The following is a 24,974-nucleotide window of genomic DNA, read 5'->3' as shown; positions in this document are numbered from 1 at the left end:
TTTCCCTCTGACTCAGGAGAGTAAACCAGAATGCAAAAGAGTGTACCAATTATAAAGTCCTAAGTCTTCTGTGATGTTTCTGTAATTTTACAATTTCACAATTATTTGAAAATAAATTTTTGTAACTGTAGGTGATTGAATCGCTACCCTACAGATCTCTGGGAGGTAGCCAAAACCTAGTCCCAATCACCTTATACTCTTGAAAAGTTACAAATTACAACTCTTCTTTTAAACTGCTCTGATGTTGCACTTTGAGTGGGTGACATCTGACAGCAAGTCACATGTGCAACAGACACAAGCATGAGTGTCCATGGACCTGGGTGCCTCCATGCATTGAGAATACCTCCAAGTGAGAGTCCAGAAAGATAAGATGGAAAGTCTGGGAACCCCTCTTGAAAGGAAGGCTCATATTGTGTATTCTCACCATCTAAGGAATAAAGAGCCAGAGGCACCAGTTCCTTGTCTCCAGAAGAGGCAGGAATCCAGACCAGCAATCTCTGTTCTGACATGGGACAAGTCATATTAGCTGCGACCACGGAAAAGGAAGTAAGTCTGGTACTGATTTCTCACTGAGCAGACAACAGACAAGAAGGGATACTTGTGTTTCCAGAAACGTGCACTTTCACATTGTTACTGTTTTCTCCTGCAAATTGCTTGAAAGCTAGGAGGTGTCCCAGCATCTCTCTCTCTCTCCCAGACTTCCCAATTTGTTTTCATTATTCACCAGCCCAGCACCTCGATGAGACTGAGGCACAAGAGCACAAGATGCAGGAAGGAAAATTACTATTTTCTCCATAGACTTCCTCATCTTGGGTAGATTTATGAATTTCCCTTCCGTTATGCAGAAGTTAGCATTTTTAACAACGGGGCGAGGGAGGGGTCCTTAATTGTTTTTTTATTGCCTCCAGAGCTCCAAAGGCATCTTGTGCTGTGTCGTCATTTACATTTCACATTAAATGCAAAATATGTTTGAAATGAGCAAATATTTGTTTTAATTTGATACATCTGTTAACTGAAGTGCTAAAAAGACAGCTACATCACTCTATTAAATTCAGCGATTTGTAAACAATTTATATATTCATTTGTTCTGGGTTAAAAATGCCCCAAAGCACATGTTTTATGAAACCCTATGAAGTAAATTGCATTGTATTAATCTGATAGATGCAGGCCATGATTTCTTCCTCTTCACTCCATTAATTTATTCCCTAACTGGAGTTAATTAGTGAGGTTCCTATATTGAAGAGCTCTTTGAAATTCATTGGGAGAGGGGGACATTTGCAAGAATTGCTTTGAGAACCTACTGCAGGGGAAATGGGCTAAATACAAATGGTTAAGTTCCCCCAAGACATGATCACACATTGAGCACCTGATTGCCATTCAACAATCTATGCCTGGAACACAGTGGGTGATTAATACATTGTTGTTATAAGAAAGAGGGAGAAAGCCAGGAGGAGAGAATGAGGGCAGTGTGAGAAAGGACTCCTTCCAGGGGATTACTAACTGGATGGGATGTCTCCAAGTTTGTATTTGTCCCTACATAAAAATCTGTGCCATTCTGATTTTATGCTACACAATGGAGACTGACTTCAACTTGGAACAATACCCCCTGGGAGAAGAAGAGACATCTATTCAGAGGAATTTTTTTTTTTAATTTTAAGAGATTGGTACAAAAGAGAACTAAGATAAATCAATTATTTTTTCCTTGGTCAAAGGCAGCCTTAATTCCTAAATTAGAGTGGAAGATAGTGTCTTGCACCACCCAAAAAATTAAATTCATTCACACTAAAGTATAAATCACTGCTGAAAGTTTAAGAGATGCCTAAGGGTACATGGGGGAATGGAGAACTAGTCTTTCAACAGATGTTCAAGCAAATCTAATGTTCCTTTCTTCTTGGAATGTTTTGGGCAGCAGCCAGTGGGTGAGGGAGACTGAGTTGGGTTGGGTGCCCTTCCTAAGTCCCTAGACGATGTCACCTGCTACAGACAACTTACACCAAGTTCCAGAAAGGCTGCAACACCACCAGCTTAATCTAGACTGCACCTTCCTAATCAAAGCTCTGCTTTATTTTATTTGCCCTTCCCCATGAGCCTGTGAAAAAGCCACAGGCAGCCAGCCACCCATTTCCGTGCCCTGAGAAGCAAGGTTAGAATCTGCCAGCTGCAATTACATGCATTTGAACCTGGTCTTCTCCAAGCCTGAAATTCCTCCTCTATGCAATGGAAGTATAAGTTAAAAGCACAGACCCTGATGCAGAGTAGCCATCCCAAACTGCAAATTCCCTCCTTTCACTTTGCACAGACACAGAGTAAAGTCAGGTCAGGTGTACGGAACACACCAGAAGCCGGGGTCAGGGCTGGGACAAGACCCGGTTCTTTCCAACACTCTTCTAGTGCCTTCCAATTTTCTCTCCTAGGTCCTCACCCTGAACCTGTTTCTCAAGTTTCCCACACCAAAACAAACAGCACCATGATTTATTCCTCCTATGATGTCTGGAGAGGGAGCTGGGAAGAAAGCAAAACAGTGGTTCTAGCAACTCCCCTTTGACTCACTCACACATCCACAATGGTATCTTTTTCTTGTTTCTGCTAAAAAATATTTTTTAAAAACCCATTGGTTACATATACATTGTGTGTCTACAAGAAAACCCAATCTCTCAAAAGGCAGCCACCAGGCCTCTCTTCTGTAGCCCTGGGGGCTGCTGATCACGGGCCCCTTCCTTCCTGACACACGGAAGGACCAGACTAAATATTTGCATGACAACAGAAGTCTGGAAAACAAACAGCGTTCTCTGCATGGGAAGTGGGTATTCTGGACTATCAGTCAAGTCCTGGGAATCTGTGAAGCCAGATTTTCTGAATCAGACAAACCTGGCTGGCCCTGCCATGAGTCTCTGCTCTGATAAGGAACAGACCCACCACAGTGGATACTCAAGCACTATCCTGGGGAGTACGTGTCTGGGAGCTCCAGTTTCTTAAGACTTGGGTAGACAAGCACTACGGGGGAGTAAAGTCACTGTCTGGAGGCTATGTTCCTGACAGCCTCACAAAGGAGGAGAAAAATGGGAGCAAAATCTAATTGCCTGAGAAAGGTTCTCCAGGGTAATGATGCGCTCTTCTGTAGGGGAGGGTGTAGCTCAGTGGTAGAGCACATGCTTAGCATGCATTAGGTCCTGGGTTCAATCGCCAGGACCTCCATTACGAACATAAAAATTAAAAAAAAAAAAAAAAAGAATGTGCTCTTCTATCTGAATAGAACTTGGTCCTTCTCAAAGGACCTTCACCTCTGCTGCATTACCTAATTGGACCCTCACATTCCTCAGTATTATCGCCTCCATTCTACCCAAGACATTTTGTGACCTAGCCCACCCACACAGCTGCCACGCTGGAATATACCCAGACCTTCTGACATCTGATTGAGCGCTCTTTTGACCATAACCCAAGTCCCCAAAACATTGAGAATAAACATCCAGAGGCTCAGATCAATGCCTCTTCAGGCTCAACGAACTTAGGTTTACACTCTTAAGGTAAGACTTTGGTTAAAAGGACCTCAAGCAGTGGCAGGTGGGGGTTGGGTGGGGGTTGGGATGGGGGCTGCTCCGAGGATGCCCTCTACCATGACTCACTCAGGAAGATGATGGTCTGCCCCCTGGCGGTCCTGCTCTCCTCACTCTCCGACTTCCTCAGCTGCAGCTGCTGCCCCGAGGCTGCCAGCGTGCCCTGCTTACTCCTTCCCAGCACTTGCATCATGTTCCAGCACATGAAGGCCACGGAGACCAGGACCACAAGGTAGATGACGAAGGCACCGAAAATGCTGGACTGGAACACGATCCAGCGGCTGGAGAGGCTGGTACAGATGGACATGTTGAAACTCTCCTCCGGCAGCTCATGGTGGTGGGTGCGGGAGAAGTTGCAAATTAGCCCCCGGTGACTGGGCACGGTCACCAAGGGGTACTCGACTCCCATGGCGAAAAGCAAAGGCAGTGCCACCAGGGCGGAGGTAACCCAGACGAAGCCAATCAGCAGCTTCACTTGGAAGGGCCCAGCCACAGCCTTATATCTGAAGGGGTGGCAGATGGCGATATAGCGCTCGAAGCTGAGCGTCAGCACGTGCAGCAGCGTGGCGTAGCTGCAAGTCTCGAAGAGGAAAGTGTGCAGCTTACAGGACACGGTGTAGCTGGGCGTGGTCAGGGGGTTCCAGATGATGCTGTAGAACTCCACGGGCATGCCAACAAGGAAGACCAGGATGTCCGAGCAAGCCAGGCTCACCATGTGATCTGTCACCTCCTTCTGCAGGTAGCCTTTCTTCTGTAGCACCTGAGTGACCCGAATGGTGACGCTGTTCCCCAGGATGCCCACCACGAAGATGCTCAGGTACACCAGACTGAGGGTGATTTTGATCCCGGTGGCCACCTCGAATTCGGGAACATGGCTGTGATCGATGATATTGGAGCAGTCTCTGCTGGAGCGGCTGGGTAAAGCCATGAGGAAGACAGCCACGCCAACAGGTCCAAAGAGCTTCCCAAGTCACTTCCCTTCTCCCTCCCTGCGGATCCCAAAGTTCTCAGCAGCAACTCACCAGAGTGGGCGCCGGGCTTTCTTGAGCTCACCTGGAAAAGGTAACAGTATTGCAGGTGCTTTCATGGAAACTTCCTGGAGCAGCCCAACCTAGAGAGGCCGGAGGCGCCTAGGGGTGGGGTTTGAGGGGGGTGTGTCTGGGTGAGGCGGGGAGACCGTGGAGGAAGGAGGTTCCAATCTCGCTGCAGCCAGTGAGCCCGCAGCCCCCAGCGCGCAGGCCCTACCCCCGTCTCCGGTGACCCTCCGCTCCCCTCCCAGCGGCCTGACCCTGGCCGGCCAAACTCCCCCTCCCTCCAGGAGCACCCTCCCCCGAACGGCTGGAGGCGGGGTGGCCAGCGATTAATCATTAATAACTGCTGCCTGTGCTCTCAGCCCAGACCCAGCCCAGCGAGGGTTTGACTCAGCACACGGGCATGGTCTAGAAATCAGATCTTGGCTCCGGAGTACGGGGCGACGGGCGGCCCCACCTCCCCCGCCGCCACAGCCGAGCCATTGTCGCCGTCCGCCCCCACGCGCATCCCACCGAGGAGGCGCAGCCGGGCGGAAGCTGGAGTGCGCTCCTGGGCATGGAGTCCCGGGATGAGGCTGGATAAGACCTACTGCTCTCTCCTGCCCTGCCCCCACTGCCACAGCTGCCTTAGGGTCCCGTCAAAGGTTTGCGCCACTGCCAGTTTGGGGGGAGGGGAGATGGCTGGACCTGGGCGTCCACCTCGGTCGCCAGTCAGGTGGCGGGACCGCCCTGGCGCAGCCAGCAAGCTCTGGCCTTCTTGGTGCTTTGCCATCGGGCCCTCGGGGTCTTGGCAATGAACAGTCAGGCTCTGCGCTGGCTGGAGCCGCTGCCCCAGCAAGTCACCCCCAACAGGCTAATGGGGTCCCCATAGCATGCCTGCCTTTCACCAAAGCCTCCCGGCGTTCTACACACGGCCTGCTTCGCTTTCCTGCCCGGGGACCAAGGAGCACCGGCTCCCTCCTTTCAGTTTCACCCCACCGCTCAGGCCCCTCTCCCGCAGCAGCGGGAAGACTTTAAATGGGGACATGTATATGGATGAGAATGGCACCGACCGCCAGGATGCCTCTGGGGTGGGAAGTGCGTCCTCGGAGGGAGCTCAACCAGGACATCCAGGGCAGCAGGAGGAGGCTGCCAAGCCGTCCCAACAGGACCACCGCCTAAAAATGGCGTTAGGGATCACGACATGTTCCCTCACTTCAGGGAGCCAGGAATACCTCTAAAACAGGCCCATCTTCATTTTCTAATTCCAAAATCAGAAGAAAGTGTGAGGGTGGAGGCAGGAGGCTGTCCTATACATTGTAGAATCTTTAGCATATACATGCCCCTTCGCGTGCCCCCAAGCCTCTTAGTGACAGCAGAATGTCTTTAGACATTGCCAAAAGCCCTCTGAGAGGGGAAAATGTCCCAGGTGGAGAACCTGGGAAAATAGATTCTCTTCATCTGTCCATTCTGAGAGCCTAGCACAGGTCTGTGCTACAAAGCATCCTTAAATTATCACAACCACCATCAGGTGATGTGATCATTTTTAAAATAAAGAAACTGAAGTGTCCAGAGGATAAGTGCTTCCCCAAGGCCATAATTGAAAATTAAAACCCACATCTGTCAAACCCCGAGTACACCTACACTTCTAACAGGAAGGGAGTCCTAGGAGCACAGTAGGTGCTCAGGCAATGAGTCCTAAATGATGCACATAAAGATATAGGGGCTGTATTTTCTGAACCCATCCCTGGGCATGTGGTCTGAGAACCTCAAGGAATATTTGATTTTGACACCATCTCAGAAAAGAAAAAAAAAAAAAGCCATTTGACCACTGGAGCTTTATAATTAGCACCCTATGTGGCTATAGTTCTCTCTCTCTTCTCTGTTAAATTACAAGCTCCACGGCCAAAAGTTCTCTTTCCCCTCTCTGACACCTCTCCGTGGAACCCTAAGTGGTATGTTTTGCCAAACCCTCTCCTCCTCACCATGTGTGCTATTTGCCACTCATGCTATGTGCTATTAACTTGCTGGCGGGGAAACTCCTAATTTGTTTCCTCCTTGGTGTACTCTGCTTAGCTCCATGACCTTGATGGTCTTAGAGCTGTCCCACAAAGCTCACAGGGTAAGCAGGGACTCTTGGAGCTTTTGTAACTACAGATGAGAATCCTGAATGGACTCCTCTGCAAAAGACCCCAGTTATTTGTTGCCCCAGAAAGAGTGAGAAAAAGAAAATCTAGGAAGACCCCATTCCTACCCCTCCAGCACCAGTACCAGCACATAGATACCCCTGCCCCTGCCCACTTCTTTCTTCTCAAAAAGAAACAAGCCAGTTACCTCACAAGTATCCCTCGGCCCCACCACTGATCCTTCCTTTAAAATGCTCCTCTTGGTAATTCTCTGAGCCGCTATTAAGTGTCAGGCACGTTCCTATAATTCATTTTCAATCCTCACAAGGCTATAAGGTGGATATTATCATTCCATTTTACAGATGAGGAAGTTGAGAATCAGGGGAATTAAGTGACCTACCATAAAAGGTCAGAGGCAGGCTTCAAACTCAGGTCTGCCTGGCACCAAAAACCTCACCACTTTGCAATGCCCTCTCTCTGTGCAGGACAAGGCTGTGCAGGCTGAATAGTGGCATTTTGGGAAGAGGATGTTTTCATAAGTCACCAGCTCTGATGCTTCTCCTCCCCCAGCTGCGGCATGCCAGTCATCCTGCAATGTATTTGATAATTCCAATTTGTTCTGCTCAGACAAGAGTTCCATAATTGTCCAATTTCTTTCATCAAATTTTCCTTTCACAAAATGTGAACAAAGATTACAAATGCATAACCAAATGGTGAGAATAGAGTTAATTAAAATTCACTCTTTACAGTAGAGATGGAAAAATGCGTTTTGAACAAAGGTCCAGGAGAACTGAATTTTTATTTCACCTTTGCTTTCCCTAAGACCAATTAAAAACTGTTTAATGTGCTCTCACTTGTAGATAAAAGACTAGTATAACACCTGGCCTAGCTCTGTGTAATCTAGATTTTTTTTATTAGCACATTGTATAGAGGGAAAAAAACTAATGAAAAGTAAGAGGAAAGAATACCTTAGGAACCCTTTGATATCAGCTCTAACTCTGGGGTCACTCTAGGGTCTACACAAATTTAAATTCACGTTTTACACATTATAGGGATAGTCTAGGCTAGTGGCTTTCACACTTTTTTAAAGCCCTAAATCTCATTTTTATAATAAAATCTTACATTGGCACCCAAAGTAAAAAAAAAAACTACACACACTCTTACCCATACATATGTATTATATTTTTGTAAATTTAAATCTATTTTGGATTCTCAAATTCAACAAAAATAAAATAAAAGTCAATCAACAATTTATACCCTAAAAAGTGAATAATACCTTGTTTCCTTAGGCTATGCACTAAGCTATAAAGAGAACTTTAATAATTCTCAAAAATTATAAACAGTGTAGATAACTTTATAATGCAATATAACTAAAAAGTAATAACAGAAACAGAAAACTGAAATAGAAAACTCCACCATCTCAAAGGTTTTTGATATCAAGACTTACTATAAAGCTATATAAGGCAATTTGGCTTTGACCTAGGGATAGACAAAGGGAAAAAAAATGAGATAGTATAAGAATATATCCACACGTATATGGACTGGGCTTTGACAGAGACGGCACTGTGGGGCAGTGTAGAAGAGACGGTCTTTTCCATTGGTGTAGTGGATGACTGACTCTCTGCTGGGGGGTGGGGTGCCCTGATTTGTAGCATTTGCCAATATCCATGGTATAAATACTCCTGTTTTGGCTGATTTCAAGCTACCCACACTTACCACAGAATAAAAAGGAGGTCCCTCAACAAACAAGGCAGGCTCTGATCACCACGACACCAACAACATCCCCAATCAAAGGGATAACAACCAACACACATGGAAGAAAGATGTGGCAACCATCCATACTAAAAACAGACCTTGCAACAAAATTATTAGACGTGAACAGTCTACACAGGAATGCTTCCACTTAGAGCCAGAGAGAGATAAGTAAAACGAAGAAGCAGAGGAACCACTCCAATTAAAAAAACAAGAGAAGTCCTCTGAAAGAACAATCAAAGAAGTAGACCTCCACAGTCTACTAGATCATGACTTCAAAAAGGGGCTGATGAAAGTGCTGAAGGAAATGAGAGAGACTATGAACAAAAATGCAGAATACTACAAAAAGGAAATAGAAACTATAAGGAGGAGCCAATTAAAAACAGAAAACTCAATGGCTGAGATAAGAGCTGAGCTAAAAGGCAGTCAAAAGCAGACTAGATAATGCAGAGGAATGAGTAAGTGGCAGAATGAGTAAGTCAGGGACCTATGGGATAATATAAAGCATGCCAACCTATGCATTATAGAGGTCCCAGAAGGAGAAGAAAGAGAAAAGGGGATTGAAAAAGTATTTGAAGAAATTGTAACTGAAAACTTTCCAAACCTAAAGAAGGAAACTGATATCCAAGTATAGCAATCACAGAGGGTCTCAAACAATAAGAACCCAAACAGACCTACACCGAAATGTATTATAATTAAGATGGCTAAAGTTAAAGAAATGATTCTAAAGGCAGCAAGAGAAAAGCAAAGAGTTAGTTACAAGGGAACCCCCATAAGGCTTTCAGCTGATTTTGCAACAAAAACATTGCAGGCCAGAAGGGAATGGCAAGATATATTCAAAGTTTCCTGAATGAGAAAAGCTGCAATGTAGGATACTCTATCCAGAAAGACTATCCTTTAGAAGGAGAGAGAGAAAGAATTTCACAAGCAAAAACTTAAAGAATTCAGAAATACTAAACCTATCCTAAAAGAAATATTGAAAAGTCAAGCTACCCACACTTTAACAATCTGCTCACAAAACTTCCAAAACTTTAACAATCAACTCTGGTGAGTTCTGGCCCACCATTCTTCTCAATAAATGCTACTTGGGACAATCAAGTATCCATTTGGATATAATTTATTAAGCAGAAAGACAAACAACCTAATTTAAAAATGAGCCAAAGAAAAGTCATAGAAGAAAAATCCAGATGGACAATAAACAATGAACCTCTTTAGTACTGGGGAAAATGAAAACTCAAACCACAATTAAACACAATTACACACCTACCAGATTGACTAACATGTAAAGATGATAATACCATCTGTCTCTGAAGTTGTGGAGTAATGGTGACTCTTGTAAACTGCAGATGAGAGAATAAGTTGGCACAACCACTTTGGAATAGAGTTTGGCAGCACCTACTAAAGTTAGATGTAACCTATCTTATGACCCAACAATTCCCTTCCTAGGTGTATACCCTACAGCTCATGTCACGCCAATGCATATTCAGGTATGTGTACAGTAACATTGTGAGTTGTTACCCCCAACTAAAAAAACACCCAAATGTTCATCTACAGGAAAATAGATAACAAAATGCAGCATATTCAAAAAAGAGCTACTATATAGCCATGAAAACAGATATACCACTGCTAGAAAAACAGTGTGGTTGGATCTTCCAACCATAATGATGGATGAAAGAAGCAAGAGTCAAAAGAATACACAAGTCAATTTATGTAACATTTAAACACAAGACAAGATAATAATATTTGGGGATATGTACATCTATATACAGGCATAGCCTCAGAGATATTGTGGGTTCAGTTCCAGACCAGTGTAATAAAGCCAATAGCGCAAAAAAGTGAGTCACAAGAATTTTTTGGTTTCCTCATTGCATATAAAAGTTATGTTTACACTATACTGTGGTCTATTAAGTGTGCAATAGCATTATGTCTAAAAATCAATGTACCTACCTTAATTAAAAAGCACTTTATTGCTAAAAAATGCTAACTATCATCTAAGCTTCAGCAAGTCATAATCTTCTTGCAATAGTAACATCAAAGATCAATGATCACAGATCACCATAACAAATATAATAATGAAAAAGTTTGAAATATAGTGAGAATTATAAAAAAAAACGTGGCATAGAGACACAAAGTGAGCAAATGCTTTTGCAAAAATGGTGCTAATAGACTTGCTGGATGCAGGATTGCCACAAACCTTCAATTTGTAAAAAAAAAAAAAAAAACAACTCTGTATCTGTAACATGCAATAAAGTGCAATAAAACAATGTACTCCTCTCTCTATATATATATAGATAGATAGATATAGATATGTATATATAGAGAGAGAGAAAGAGAGAGGCATATATATAGGATATACATATTACATGAGGATATATATATATCATAAAACTGTTTGTTTATAAGGCAAAGATGTTAGTTCCATAAAAGGACGGAGGTCACCTCCTGGGGGTGGGTGGAAGTGTGCGATCTGGAAAGGACACATGAGATGGAGGTGGGGTCTTTTGGGTGCTGACAGTATTTTATTTCTTAACCTAGGTAGTAATTACATGATAGTAATTACATGATATTTTGCTTTATGATTTTTAATATTCAGTTATTTATGTCTTATGGACTTTGTGAATTTATGTATATCACAATATTGTTAAACAGAACTTTTTAAAGAGGAAGAATACCCACATAGTCAGTAAGATTAGCTGAGTCAGCCCTACTTTTCACCCAGTGGGGTGACAGTGCTGCCACCAGATCACTCTCACAGTGACAATAGCAGTAACTGCTCCCATTATTAAATACCTATTGGGCTCAAACACCAGGTTTGTTCAGTGCTCAAAATAGCCCTGCAAATTGAGCATCCATTATTCCTATTTACATGTCTTAAATCACCCATCAAATGCCTCCTCTCTAATCTACCAGGACGCGTCCATGACCAGGAGCCTGTAGCCTAGTTGTCCACATCCCTTGCATTGCTCACTATCTAGATGAGTGTAGGATCAATGACAATTTGGGACCCTGAGGATCCAGCTTCCTGGACCAGGCTGGGGGTGGCCCTGTGAAAAATGGCATGCTCTGTGAAGGCTCAGTGCATGGATGGTCCTTCCTGGGGACCTGATGGAAAAGAGTGCCACCTCCATTCTTAGGTGAGCCCTTGCCCAGAGGCTCCAGATTTCTAGTGGGAAATCATGTTCTCTTTTTAAAACAGTTTTTATGCGTTAGGTTCCCTTTCTTTCCCCATCAAGAAGAAGTGTCCTTTGGTTTGGGTAAGCTAATGAGTTATGGTTTTAGTTCAGCACACAACTTTTTTCTTTGCTTAACTTGGATATTTGAAGCTCTCTGAAATAGACTCCTTGTTTGCAGGGGAGTCTCCCTGCCCCCTGTTGGGCTCTCCATCCCTGGGAGGCAGATAGCCCCTGAGAGTAGAGTGACCATTGAGTCCAGGGCATCCAGAGGGAGACCAGTACCATATACTCACCCCAGCTTCCCCCTCAACCCTATGTCTTTGCACAGCTGCTGCAGGCGGATGGAACCAGAAAATGTCTACGCCCTGGGCTGCCCCCAGCTGCATGCCTGCACACTGCCCGCTCAGAGCACAGGGGAAACTGCAGTGTCCCGGCTTTCTGTGTTTCTCCCATGTCTAGACCCTTAGGAAGAAACAAATACCCCTGAGTCGTGATCTCCTGATCTCAAAATTCTCCAAGCAAAGAATAAACTAGCTTTTCTTGCCTGACACTACTTTCCCAGCCCTCTTAGGAAGAAACCCTGTGTGTCCCCAGCCTCAGCGATTGTTCAGGGATAGAGCAATTTTCAGCCTGGATGGAAATTTCAGTGCTGTCTTCCTACACTCTATGATCCACCAACCATCTCTTGCTATGTAAACCTACACAAATCGACTCAGGATTGACACTCTGTTCATCGGCTGACTCTTCTGAGGACGTGACAGCTTGATGATTAGGGCAACAGACTCGATAGACTCAGAAGCCAGACCCTGTGGGTTTGCATCTGAGTAAACCATTCAGCTGCCTTGCACCTTAGTTTCCTCACCTGTAAAATGCAAATAACCACAGTGCTTATTTCCTGGGTTTGTTGTGGGCATCATTAACAAGTTTACCTAAAAATTGTCAGGCATACGGTACGTGCCCATATATGTATCAGCTCTTGCCTAAGAGACAGGACAACACAGGGGGTACAAGCGCAGAGTCTGCAGCCAAATTGCCTGGGTTTGAATCTCCTGCTCCCCAGCTGTGTAACCTTGGGCACCGTTCTCTCTCTCTGGGCCCCAGGTTCCTCATCTGTCAACCTGAAGATAAATAATAGTACCCACCTCAAAGGGCTGCCTGCAGGACCAAATGGCATAATATAAGGAAAGCACTTAGAACAATGCCAGGCCCAGGGAAGTGCCAGACCAGGGTTAATTGTCATCAATGTCATGTCCACACCCATGAGCTGCTGCTGTTCCTGCTGTTGGACCCGGGGCCCTGCAGGGTCCTGAAGCACAAGCTAAACACTCCAGGTACCCTTACGCTGTGAGCTGGGATGGAGTACTGAGGACATCTCACTGAATGCCACTCAAATTAAATCAACAGATAGTGGTTCAGCATATCCTTTCCGGAAGGCACTGAGACATAAGGCAGTAAGACAGTTACACCTCGGAAGGAAGGGGTCTGTCTGCACATCAGGCCAGGAGCACGTGAACTGTTAGATATCATAAGACAGGAATTGCCGAGTTAATGGTGGCAGCAGAGAGTGATACAGATACTGAAAAGTGGTATCTGTCTTCACAGGCGAGACAAGATTCCTTGTCTCTGAAAGCTGGGGATGCGTGTATGACACGTGGGGAATCTTGATCATAGGTAGGTATTTCATCCAGCAGAACTTCCTATTGCCAAACAGACCACACAACACCGAGAATTTACTGAACCACAGAGACGCTACCCTCTCCAACTACATCTTCACTGAATGCGAGCTTTGAGTGGTTTACAGAACTGTGGCAACCAAGTGGCAACAGGCCAGTGTAAACACAGATTTTGAGGCCGTGTGATGCTTCTTCTAAGTGCAAGATGAAACGGCCCCTCTAAGAGGGATGGCAAGCGTGACCTCAGTTGCACTAGCATGCCTCATGTGTGGCTGGGTGAATCAGCTTACAGGACAGGTTTCAGAACAGAAGTCACTGTCCCTGCCACCCTCCCCCTTTAAGTGTAGGCCGCCTTGTGAAAACCCTTTCCTGCATTAAAAAACCAAACCAGCAAGCAAACAAACAAAAAACACACCACTTCTGGAACTAAAAAGTCGGCCACTCAAAGCCACAGTTTCTTATTTTTGAAAATGCGGACAGACCCTGTCCTACCAATGACTGTACTTCGTCCTGGCCGTCCCCACGCTCCCAGTGGTAAGAACCTCATCATCTTTGCCTCTAGAGCCTGCAGCTTATAAGGAATCTGCTGATTGGGTTCAAAAGTGCAGGAAGGAAAAAGCAGCTGGGGAAGGCAGGGCCAGCATCAGGTAACTGCTTCAAGCATTTAAGCACGACTAACCTGTCCTCTGAGCAAAGTTTACCTTCCTGCCTCCGCTTGCATCATGGATGAAACGTGCATTTCAGGGCCCAGCCAGCACTATTAGTCTATGAGATAATATCTGTTCTGGGTTCCCAACTTTTGACCACAGCCCATTTCAAGTTGGGAGCAAAAGGAAAGGCTGAATCTTATTAATAATGTCTTCCAGGGGAAGGGTATAGGTCAGTGGTAGAGCACTGTGCACAAGGTCCTGGGTTCAATCTTCAGTACCTCCATTAAGGAAAAAATAAATAAATAAACCCAATTACCTCCCCCATCTCCCTAAAATTAAATAAATAATTAATTAGTTAAATAAAGTCTTCCTCCCTGTTCTTAGAACCATCTTCTCTCCATTGGGGAATGTCTGTGGTTTGACAAACATGAGGAAGAACAAACTTTCTCATGATTCCTTCCAATGACTGTCTTACAGCAAGAAACAAATTCTCCATTCTTACAAAGAGAGAAGTCAAGAAAGAATGGAGGACAGGGACGGAGGGCATTCATCCAAAACTCAGGCAGCATCTCCTCCCCATCTCTGCCTCAGAGAGAACAATCAAAGCAAGTCACGTCCTCATCTCTCAAATAGGCTGGATTGATACTCTTCAGAGAGACAGACCAAGGCTTTGCCTGGAAACAACTAGTAGCGTGGGGTCCGCAACTATGAGCATTGCGTCTGGCCTAGACCCAGCACTCCCTGGCAGATGGGACTGGCATTCATGTTGCAAGAATCAACGTTGTAGGTTTGGCCTCTTCTCTGAGCTGTTGGGTAGTAAGCCCAGAGTAATTCTAGATGTGCTCTGGCAATTCTGATATTCAGTGTTGTCATCAGTATGTCCCATTATGGCCCCCTTAACATCACCAGCTCAAGGGTGCTTGCACAGGGGAGTGCATCGCAGCTGGGAGACAGGCAAGAAGCATGTCTAGTCCCATCTGATTTGCCATCATTGCTTACTCAGGCAGACGGGCACTTGGGTTTCATGGTCTAAGGGGCTGTCAAATGGCCAGCCCTGACAATTTAGGAGGATATTTTTAAAAAGATACATTAGACATAATTGCTGCCTCCTGTCGGTCTCACAGGCTTGCTATGGATGATGAACCTATGCATGGGGAACTCGAGAATAACCAGGGACCAGGATGTGAGCCGCTCCCAGAGGGGAAAAGAACAAACAAACTCTCTAGTATGACATTCAAGCCCTGCCCTCATCCAACTTTCCAACCTTAGACATCGACCGTGTGTAGCAGATTTTATTTTCCAAATGTGGCAGAGAGAAAGAAGGGGAGAGAGGAAGAGAAATACAGAGACATACCCCATCACACATGCTCTTATTACAATGTGACTGACACTCTTTGCACTGAGAGATGGGGTCCAGATTTCATCTCCTTGAATCTGAGTCAGGGTTTCTGATTGCTTCAACCAACAATGTATAGTATAGTGATGCTATGTGACTTCCAGAGCTAGGTCACCAAAAGCTTACAGCTCCCTCCTGGCTCATTCTCTTTAGGATGTATATCCTGGAAGCCCTGAGCTAGTATGTAGAAGTACAGTGGCCCCAAAGCTGCCATACTGGAGAGACCTTGCAGAGAGACCTCAAAGAACTAGAGAGATATCCAAGGAGCCCCGGATAGTTCAATCCCCAGCTGTTTGAGTGGTCCCCGCCCAATCACCAGGCGAATGAGTCATCCTTCAGGTGATTATAGCCTTCAGTCTTCAAGCCACTCCAGCTGATGACAAGTGCATCAGAGATGAGCTGACCTTGCCGAGCCCTGTCTGAATTCTAGATGCATGATCAAAATAACTATGTTGATGTTTTAAGGCATTACGTTTTGGGGTGTTCTGTTATACAGTCAAAGTAACTGGGAGACCCCACATCTCAACACTGTACGCCAGCAAGAATGGGCTGCTCACTGAACCCCAAACTTCCTGTGCATTCACCCCTTCCTCCTGTGCTCTGCCCACACCATGAACGTTCCCCCTTCCTGAAATGCCTTGAGCCTTTTCACTTAATTATTTTCCATTCATTCATTCATTCATTCATTCATTCAACAAACACTTGTGAAATGCATACTATAGGGATGTCACAATAAATAAGACACATTTTCTGCCCTGAGGAAGCTCACAGTCTATTTCCAGAGAGCAAGAGTCGGAAATTGCTAAAATGATGAGGATGTGTAGTAACAGAAATAACACCAAATCATTTCAACCCTTCAACATCTACCTGCTCCAGGACATCATCCCTGGATGTCCCAAATCATACTCCTCTCTCCCTATATTGAGATGCTCTGTGATGTGCTGGTGTAATCTCATACCAGCTCATAAGAACTGCTTGTATACATTTCTTTCCAATTCCATATTCAGTGACTTCTCATAAGTAGCTTGAAATTGATCACGGTGGGAGTATTTATACCACAGAAATTGGCAAAAGGTACAGATCAGGACTCCCCCCACCCCCAGCCTCTTTTCTTTATGGAGACCTGGTTTTTAAACACTGACTGGCACACCACTGGAGGTACCTCTCAGTTGGTATCCATCAAGGGTTAACTTTTGGGGTGATGATGTTATATCAAAAAAAAAATGGATCCCTCTGGGAATAGATCTCCTTTAGAAAATAACTGGAAATGTTGGTAGAAAGAAGATAAGGACTTCTTAAGACATGTAGAGCACTGCTGGCAGCAGGTCAGTTGGCTCTGACATGGACAGCTTGCTGCCTGCTGGAATTTCTTTCTTTTTTTTTTAAAGATGTTGCAAAACTTTTACAAGCCTGTCAAGGTGGTTAGTAGATAAGCTCAAGCCACCTTAGGGACGGTTGTCAGGCACTGGGGAGAAATCTATTTGCTGTCTCCTGGCCTTTGGTGGCTAAGGTAACAGACAAGAGAAATCACCTGGGCAACTCCTACCTGCTCGGCTCTCACACCTGCCAGTGGGAAGGAGTTGCCTCCCTACTGCATCCAAAACATGGACTTGAGGTTTTATCTTGCAAAAAGTTTCATCAAATGGCAAATGATGATGTTTTCTGGTTGTTTATGGGTGGAATTGCACCCCCTTCCCAAAAGGTATATTGAAGTCCTAACCCCCAGGACCTGTGAATGTGACCTTATTTGGAAATAGTCTTTGCAGATATACTTGAGTTACCCTGAAGTCATCAGGAGGGACCCTGATCCAATATGGCTGGTGTCCTTGTAAGGAGAGGAGAAGAGATACAGAGGCAGACATGTGCAGAGGGAAGACTGCGTGACGACAGACACACACAGGGAGAATGCCTTGTGAACTTTATTTGCAAAAACAGGCAGTGGGCTGGATTTGGTCCATGGGCCATAGTTCTTCAACTTCTGACCCAAACTCCCCCCACTTAAGTGATGAAGGGCACATTTCCTCAGTACTCCCCCAAACAGGAGGATTGCTGATAGACCGCCCTCAGTTGAGTCCCTCTCCATGAACCATCCTTGGATAAAGAGAGCTGGTTCATCCAAGGTCACAATGCCTTCTGCGGGCAGCCTAGATCCAATGATTGGTAGGCATGGGGGCACACAACCCAACCCCCTCGCCTTAATCGAGGACAATTCTAAAAGGCCACCTGACTCTCAGTGAGATCAGCTGAGTCCTGTGATGTGACTGTATCACAAGTCAGCTCTGCCCTTTGTCCAGTTTTGCCTTCTTCACTCCCCACCAGCTGCTGACCCCAAAACACCCTGCAATAAACCTCATGCACGGCGCCCAGTGCCTAGAATACGAGTCCCTGAGGGACCAGGAAAACAGAAGACAGGAAATACTTGAAGGAATAATTAATAAGAATATCCCAGAATAAAAGGTAGAAAATCACTGGAATGAAGAAGTCACATAAAAGATGAGACAGCAAATCTCACGATGTAATACCAGCTGAGGGGACTGCGATTCAGTTCTGGGACCAACCTCCTGGAGTAAGCACAGACCTCACAAATGAAGAGTTCCATCCTCTGCAAGACTTCCCTCACTCCAGGTACCAGCTGGAAGTTCAGGAGGTCCCCAGGCCACTCGTATTTCTGACTGACTGGCTACAAATGTGGGGCTTCCACAATCCCCTTAGATTCAATAATTTGCTAAACTGATTCACAGGACTCAAGGAGGCACTGTGTTTACAATTACAGTTTTAATAATAAAGGATTCAGATCAGAGGAGCCAAACGAAGAGATGCAGAGGATGAGGTCTGGGGGGATCCTGAAGGCAGAGGTTCTGTGCCCCCTCCCTGCAGAATCAGGGTACATCACCCTCCTGGCACATCAATTCATCACCACCCTGGATGCTCCACTGAGTTGGGCATCCAGAGTTTTTACTGGAGTTTCATTATGTAGGGCAGGATTAAGTAAATCATTAACCACAGGCTTGAACTCAATCTTCAGCTACTCCTCCTCTCCCTGGAGGTCAGGCAGGCTCAACATCCAAACCATCTAATGACATGGTTGGTCTTTCTGGTGATCAGCCACCATCCTGATGCTACCTAGGGGTCCACTCAGGAAATTCCAAGGATTTAACAAGCTCATGCCAGGAATCTGCGACAAAGGCCAAATAAACCCTTTATTATTCAACACCTATACTAGAGAGAAATTAAGATTTAAAAAGAACTGATTACCTACAAAAATACAAAAATCACCTTGAAATCACACTTCTCATCAACATCACTAGAGCAAAGACTTCTGAGTAGTATGTTCAAAATGTGGAAAGAAAGTAACTTAGACCTCAGAATTGTGTGCGTGTGTGTGTGTGTTCAGATAATAGACCATTAAAAAACATAGTTCTATGCCACTTTATCACATGTGTAAATTCATGTAACACTACTTCTGTCCTTTTTTAATTGAAGTATAGTTGATTTACAATATTGTATTAGTTTCAGTATTATAGCAAGGTGATTCAGATATATATTCTTTTCCATTATATGTTATTACAAGATATTAAATATAGTTCCCTGTGCTATACAGTACATCTTTGTTGCTTATCTGTTTATTATTATTATCTGATTAACAAATGTGTCTCTGTTAATCTCATACTCCTAATTTATCCCTCCCACCCCTTCTCCCTTAAAACCATAAGTTTGTTGTCTATGTTGGTGAGTCTGTTTCTGCTTTATAGATAAATTCATTTGTATTATATTTTTAGATTATACATTTATCTTTCTCTGCCTGACTTATTTCACTTAGTATGATCATGCCTAAGTCCAGCCATGTTGCTACAAATGGCAGTATTTCCATTCATTTGTATGGTTGAGTAATGTTTATATACATATATATACCCCCACCACATCTTCTTTATCTGTTCATCTGTTAATGGACACCTGGTTTGTTCCAGGTGTTGGCTGTTGTAAACAGTGCTGCTGTAAATATTGGAGTGCATGTATCTTTCAAATTCGAGTTTTCATCTTTTCTAGATGTACGCCCGGGACTGGGATTGCTGGATCATAGGGTAAGTCTATTTTCAGGTTTTTAAGGAACCTCCATACTGTTTTCCATATTGGCTGCACCAATTTACATTCCCATCAACAGAGTAGGTGGGTTCCCTTTTCCCCACACCCTCTCCAGCATGTATTATTTGCAGACTTTTTGATGATGGCCATTCACTGGTGTGAACACCAATGCTATCTTGATAACTGGACTATTTTATCACCACAAAGATTTCCCTCATTCTACCCCTTTATGTTGACACCCACCCTCACCCCTCTCATTGTTCCTAATCCTTGGCATGCTGAATGTTCACCTCTATAATTTTGTCCTTTGAGAATGTCATATAAATGGGATCATACATGTGAGTTTTTGAAGTTTTTTTTCCCACTTACTATAATGCCCTTGAGATCCATCTGAGTTGGTATATCTTAATAGTTCACTCCTTTTCATTGCTGAGTAGTATGCCATGGTATGGATGTACACTGTATGTTTAGTCATTCACAGTTTGGTTGGTCTCAGTTTTTGACTATTACAAATAAAGTTACTATGAACATTCATGTACAAGTTTTTATGTGGACATATATTTTCATTTATCTGAGTACAACTGCTAAGTTATATGGTAAGTGTACATTTAACTTTATAATGAAACTGCTGAACTACGTTCCAGGTGGCTGTACCATTTTACATGCTAACCAGCAAGTGTGTAAACGATCTCGTTTCTTCATATCCTCACTAACATTTGGTATTGTCGTTATTTTTTATACTTAAACTAAATAGCACGATTTAATTTACTAGCTGCTTAATCCTGATTGTCATTATTTTTTATTTTAGCTACTCTAATAGGTATGAAGTGATATCTCATCATGTTCTTAATTTACATTTCCCTAATGGCTAGTGATGTTGAACATCTTTTCATGTGCTTGTTTGCCATCAAATATCATATATATTGAGGGCACAGTGAAGATATTTTTAGACATTTTTGGCCTCAATAGATTTACCGTAAAGCCATTCTTTTTAAAAAACTTAGAGAAAGTTTTCCAGTGAAAATAAAAATAAATTCAAGGATATGCTACAAGATAAATGAGAATGATTAATACGATTTAATAAATTTCACTGTTGAGTAAAGAGCAAAAGAATAAATACGTTCTTAGGAATGCAGAACTTAAATCTTAGACATGAGGGAGCTTGAGGTTGGGGAAGATGCAATGGAAGGATTATGAACTTGGATGGTGAAACTCCAGGAACCAGCATTTAGACACTACACTCCCCAACTGACCTGATGTACCTCGTTTTGTTTGTGAAAGTGCCTGGCCCATGTAGTCAACAGAGAAGAGTTTGATTTTAGAAAAATGCATATAAAGAGCCCTGAAATAAACACATAGACTTACAGTCAACTAATCTTTGACAAAGGAGACTAGAATATATAATGGAGAAAAGACAGTCTCTTCAGCAAATGGCATTGGGAAAACTGGACAGCTGCATATAAATCAGTGAAGTTAGTACACTCCCTCACACCATACACAAAAATAAAATGGCTTAAAGACTTAAATATATTTAAGACAAGACACTATAAACCTCCTGGAAGAAAACATAGGCAAAACATTCTCTGACATAAATCTTAGCAATGTTTTCCTAGGGCAATCGAAATAGAGCGATAGAAATAAAAGGAAAAGTAAACAAATGGGACCTAATTAAACTCATAAGCTTTTGCACAACAATGGAAACCATAAGCAAAACAAAATGACAATTTACGGAATGGAAGAAAGTATTTGCAAATGATGCGACTAACAAAGGCTTAATTTCCAGAATACATAAACTCATACAACCTAATAAGAAAAAAACAAACCAATCCAAAAATGGGCAGAAGACCTAAACAAGAAATTCTCCAATGAAGACATATAAATGGCCAATGGGAACATGAAAAAATGCTCAGTGTCACTAATTATCAGAAAAATGCAAATCAAAACTACAATGAGGTATCACCTCACACCAGTCAGAATGGCCATCATTAAAAAGTCTATAAACAATAAATGCTGGAGAGTGTGGAGAAAAGGAAACCCTCCTACACTGTTGGTGGGAATGTAGTTTGGTGCAGCCATTATGGAAAATGGTATGGAGATTCCTCAAAAAAACTAAAAATAGACTTACTATATGATCCAGCAATCCCACTCCTGGGCATGTATCCAGAGGGAACTCTAATTTGAAAAGATACACGCACCCCAATGTTCACAGCAGCACTATTTACAATAGCCAAGACATGGAAACAACCTAAATGTCCATCAACAGATGACTGGATAAACAAGCTGTGGTATAATTATATAATGGAATACTACTCAGCCATAAACAAGAATAAAATAATGCCATCTGCAGCAACATGGATGGACCTGGAGATTTTCATTCTAAGTGAAGTAAGCCAGAAAGAGAAAGAAAAAAATACCATATGCTATCACTCATATGTAGAATCTAAAAAAAGAAAAAAGAAGACACTAATGAACTCATCTACAAAACAGACTCACAGACATAGAAAACAAACTTATGGTTACCAGGGGGATAGGGGGTGGGGGAAGGGATAAATTTTGAGTTCAACATTTGCAAATATTAACTACTATATATAAAAATAGATGAAAAAAAAAAACCTCTGTATTGCACATGGAACTATATTCAATATTTTGTAGTAACCTATAATTAAAAAGAATATGAAAACAAATATATGTGTTTGTGTGTATGTATTATATATACATATATATATATGACTGAAACATTATGCTGTACACCAGAAATTGACACACTGTAACTGAGTATACTTCAATTAAAAAAAAAAAGAAAATGCATAGAATTGTCTCAGCATTGGGGATGTTTGAGAAACTAAGTGGGGTTTCCACCTATATATGACAGCAAGAAATCTGCTTTTATTTCAATTTTCTCACCCAGCCCAACCTTTTCCTATGAGGTCTGCCCACATGGTACAGTGTTTGTAAAAGATGGAGTTGGGGAAGGAAAGGAAGAGGAATCATCTATTTCAGGCTGGTTTAATCAAGGAAGACTTCCTGGAGACACAAAAAGCTATGATCAGCATTGAAAGCTGAAGGAGGAAGAGCTGGAAAGGAGTTAAGGTTATGGGTGATGCTAGGTGCTGGTGTACAGATACGTATTTCCATTTCCCTCTCCAACAACGTTCTAGACTCTACAGTATCACCCCTGCTCCAGAGCACATGGATGGAGGAAGGAGAGCTAGACATTAATGAAGGGAATTTTCCCGACAGGCCCAATTTTCCTTTCTCTGAAGCGATTACAACAAAGTGCTTAAAGTTCTGCTACAAAAGGACTACTTCTTATCTTATAGATGCTGGGCAGTTCTGTTTGGAGGCTCCCAGGAGCTAAAATTGTCTGTGAAGTGGCTTTGGACAAACAAGGCAAGGAAGTCCTGGGGAGAGCCCACTGCGGGGTGTATACAGTCAGTCACTCTTCCTCTCTCAGGAGTGACACCGAGGCTATTTTCTGACCGACTCAAGGGCCGAGGGTACAAGGGACTGTTTTTCCACAGCAGCCTGAGCTCAGCATGCGGACACTCCTATCTCCAGTCCTGTATCTTGCCTCTTACTTTTTAACTGTCCCCTACTAGAAAAGTCCCTAATTGGAATCTTTCTTCAAAAAGCCATTGACAACTAGGACAGAAATGTCTTGCCTTTATCATGAATATGTAGACAGCGGTCTCCTGGAGTAGGGAAAAAAAGCATAGATTTGGAGCAAGACAACTCTGCATTTGAAACCCAGTTCTACCATCTTATTTTGAGTTCATAACCATTGTGATCCTCAATTCCATCAGCCATAAAATGGGAATAATAGGGGGGAGGTATAGCCCAAGTGGTAGAGCACATGCTTAGCACGCACCAGGTCCTGGGTTCAATCCCCAGCACCTCCTCTAAAAACAAACAAACAAACAAACAAACAAACAAACAAGTAAACCTAATTACCTTCCCCCCGCAAAAAAAAAATTTGAAAAAAATAGGAATAACAGCTACCTTGGAGAAATGACGCCAGGACTCAGTGAGATAAGACACATCATACATAACTGCAGGCGCAAAAGCACAGCACAACACATATTAACTAATACTTCCCTTATTTCTGAAAAAGTGATAATGCCTTCCATAAAACTAGGAGGGGACTCAGTCTTTGAGGACGCTGAAACATGTTGAACACAGCACCCGCCACACCCAACATAGCATTATAATTGGGGTGTTCAGAAAAGCAGCTCCAGGTGATTACTTGTGCGTGGGGTGATGGGGTGCAGTCACTGAATAAACTGTATGGGCACCAGACTCATTCCTTAGTCTGGCCAAAGATCCGTGAGGCTCTCTGCCCAGCGGAGGAATAAGAAAGAGTCAAATCAATGAGATTAGTTCCTTCAGAATTTGAACCAGATCTCTGGAGCAGGAAATAAGCCAAGTGAGGGGAGAAGTGGGGGTTACAAGTAACAGTGACCAAGTAAGCCACCAGAGAAAGACAAATCCACCCTGAAAAGCAGAAGTCACTGCTGGAGCCACCGTTTCTTGCCCGTTTTCTCAGATCCAGTAGCAGCCCAAGTGCTTCCTAGCAATGAGCGCTTTCCCTCACTTGATTTGAATGACTCTATTTCTTGAAACCAAGGGACCTTTTGCATACATTCTGTAATTGGCCTAAATGTCAGGGAATAGAGTTTGCTCTTTCCTTTGAGATATGGGTATGCATTTCAGATTGAGCAGTTACTAACTTTCCACAGAGGTACATGAGTGAGAATACCTGGGACCTCCTAGAGTATCACCTGTAGAAAAACACACATCAGCAGAGCAAGAACATGATTCACTTGGTACAGAGGCATTGGGCAGTGGATGTTTATCAGGTGTTTTTCTGATTCAGCATATGAGCTTCCTTCCTAGTTCTTGGACACCCTGCCACACACTGTGAATCTTGGGGGTGGGCAGGGCATAGCCAGTCATGAGAGAAAGATCAACTTTCTTCCTTCTTCCTAGCATTGAAGGTGAGGGCACACAGCCTCAGCTCAGACAACTGAGGGCTCACAGAAGTATTCTGAACCTCAAGTGACAGATATACTGAAAGATACCAGTTCATTAGATGTGCAGTGACCACCCTATATAGCATGAGTGTTAAATGCATTGAGTGCCACAGGGAAGGTTACAGAGGGGACTGTGTTCAGGAGCAGTGGGTGTCCAATGGGTGGGTGGGTTGAAGATCATCAAGGTGTACAACCACACAGTTACAACTGCACAGTTACAACCTGCTGCTGCCTCCTTCCCTCGGCTTTCTCCTAGTTTTCCTAGTTGATTCTATGAGCTACCAGCTTTCCCTTCCATAAATTCCTCTTATTATGCCTAAATTATGCATAACTGGTTTCTGTTGCAGCCAAGATCTTTGGCTTAGTCTGGATGCGTTATTACATAAGGTACTAAAGAGAGATGAGATTTTAGCTGGGTATCATTCTATTAAATTTTAGGTCCACTGAATGAAAATGATAAAAATAAAATGAAAATGACTCCCTGCCTAGTGAGGGTTAGCCTGAGATGCAGAAAGAATCAAACAAAG

The 24,974-nt window shown here is 43.5% G+C and overlaps 1 protein-coding gene across 1 annotated transcript in view; it reads right to left on the bottom strand.

The window, feature by feature from the left end:
• Positions 1-24,974, bottom strand: part of GPR39 (G protein-coupled receptor 39) — a 304,862-nt gene that overhangs the window by 199,542 nt on the left and 80,346 nt on the right. The window contains exon 4 of the mRNA XM_074363537.1: positions 3,624-4,607. Within this exon, the coding sequence (XP_074219638.1) occupies positions 3,624-4,482 (859 nt within the window). The 5' untranslated portion in view covers positions 4,483-4,607. The remainder of the gene's footprint in view (positions 1-3,623; positions 4,608-24,974) is intronic.

Source organism: Camelus bactrianus, chromosome 5 (genome assembly GCF_048773025.1).
Source record: "Camelus bactrianus isolate YW-2024 breed Bactrian camel chromosome 5, ASM4877302v1, whole genome shotgun sequence".
Taxonomy (NCBI): domain Eukaryota; kingdom Metazoa; phylum Chordata; class Mammalia; order Artiodactyla; family Camelidae; genus Camelus; species Camelus bactrianus.
Note: the sequence above shows the minus strand (reverse complement) of the source record. Positions and strands in the feature narration are given on the sequence as shown.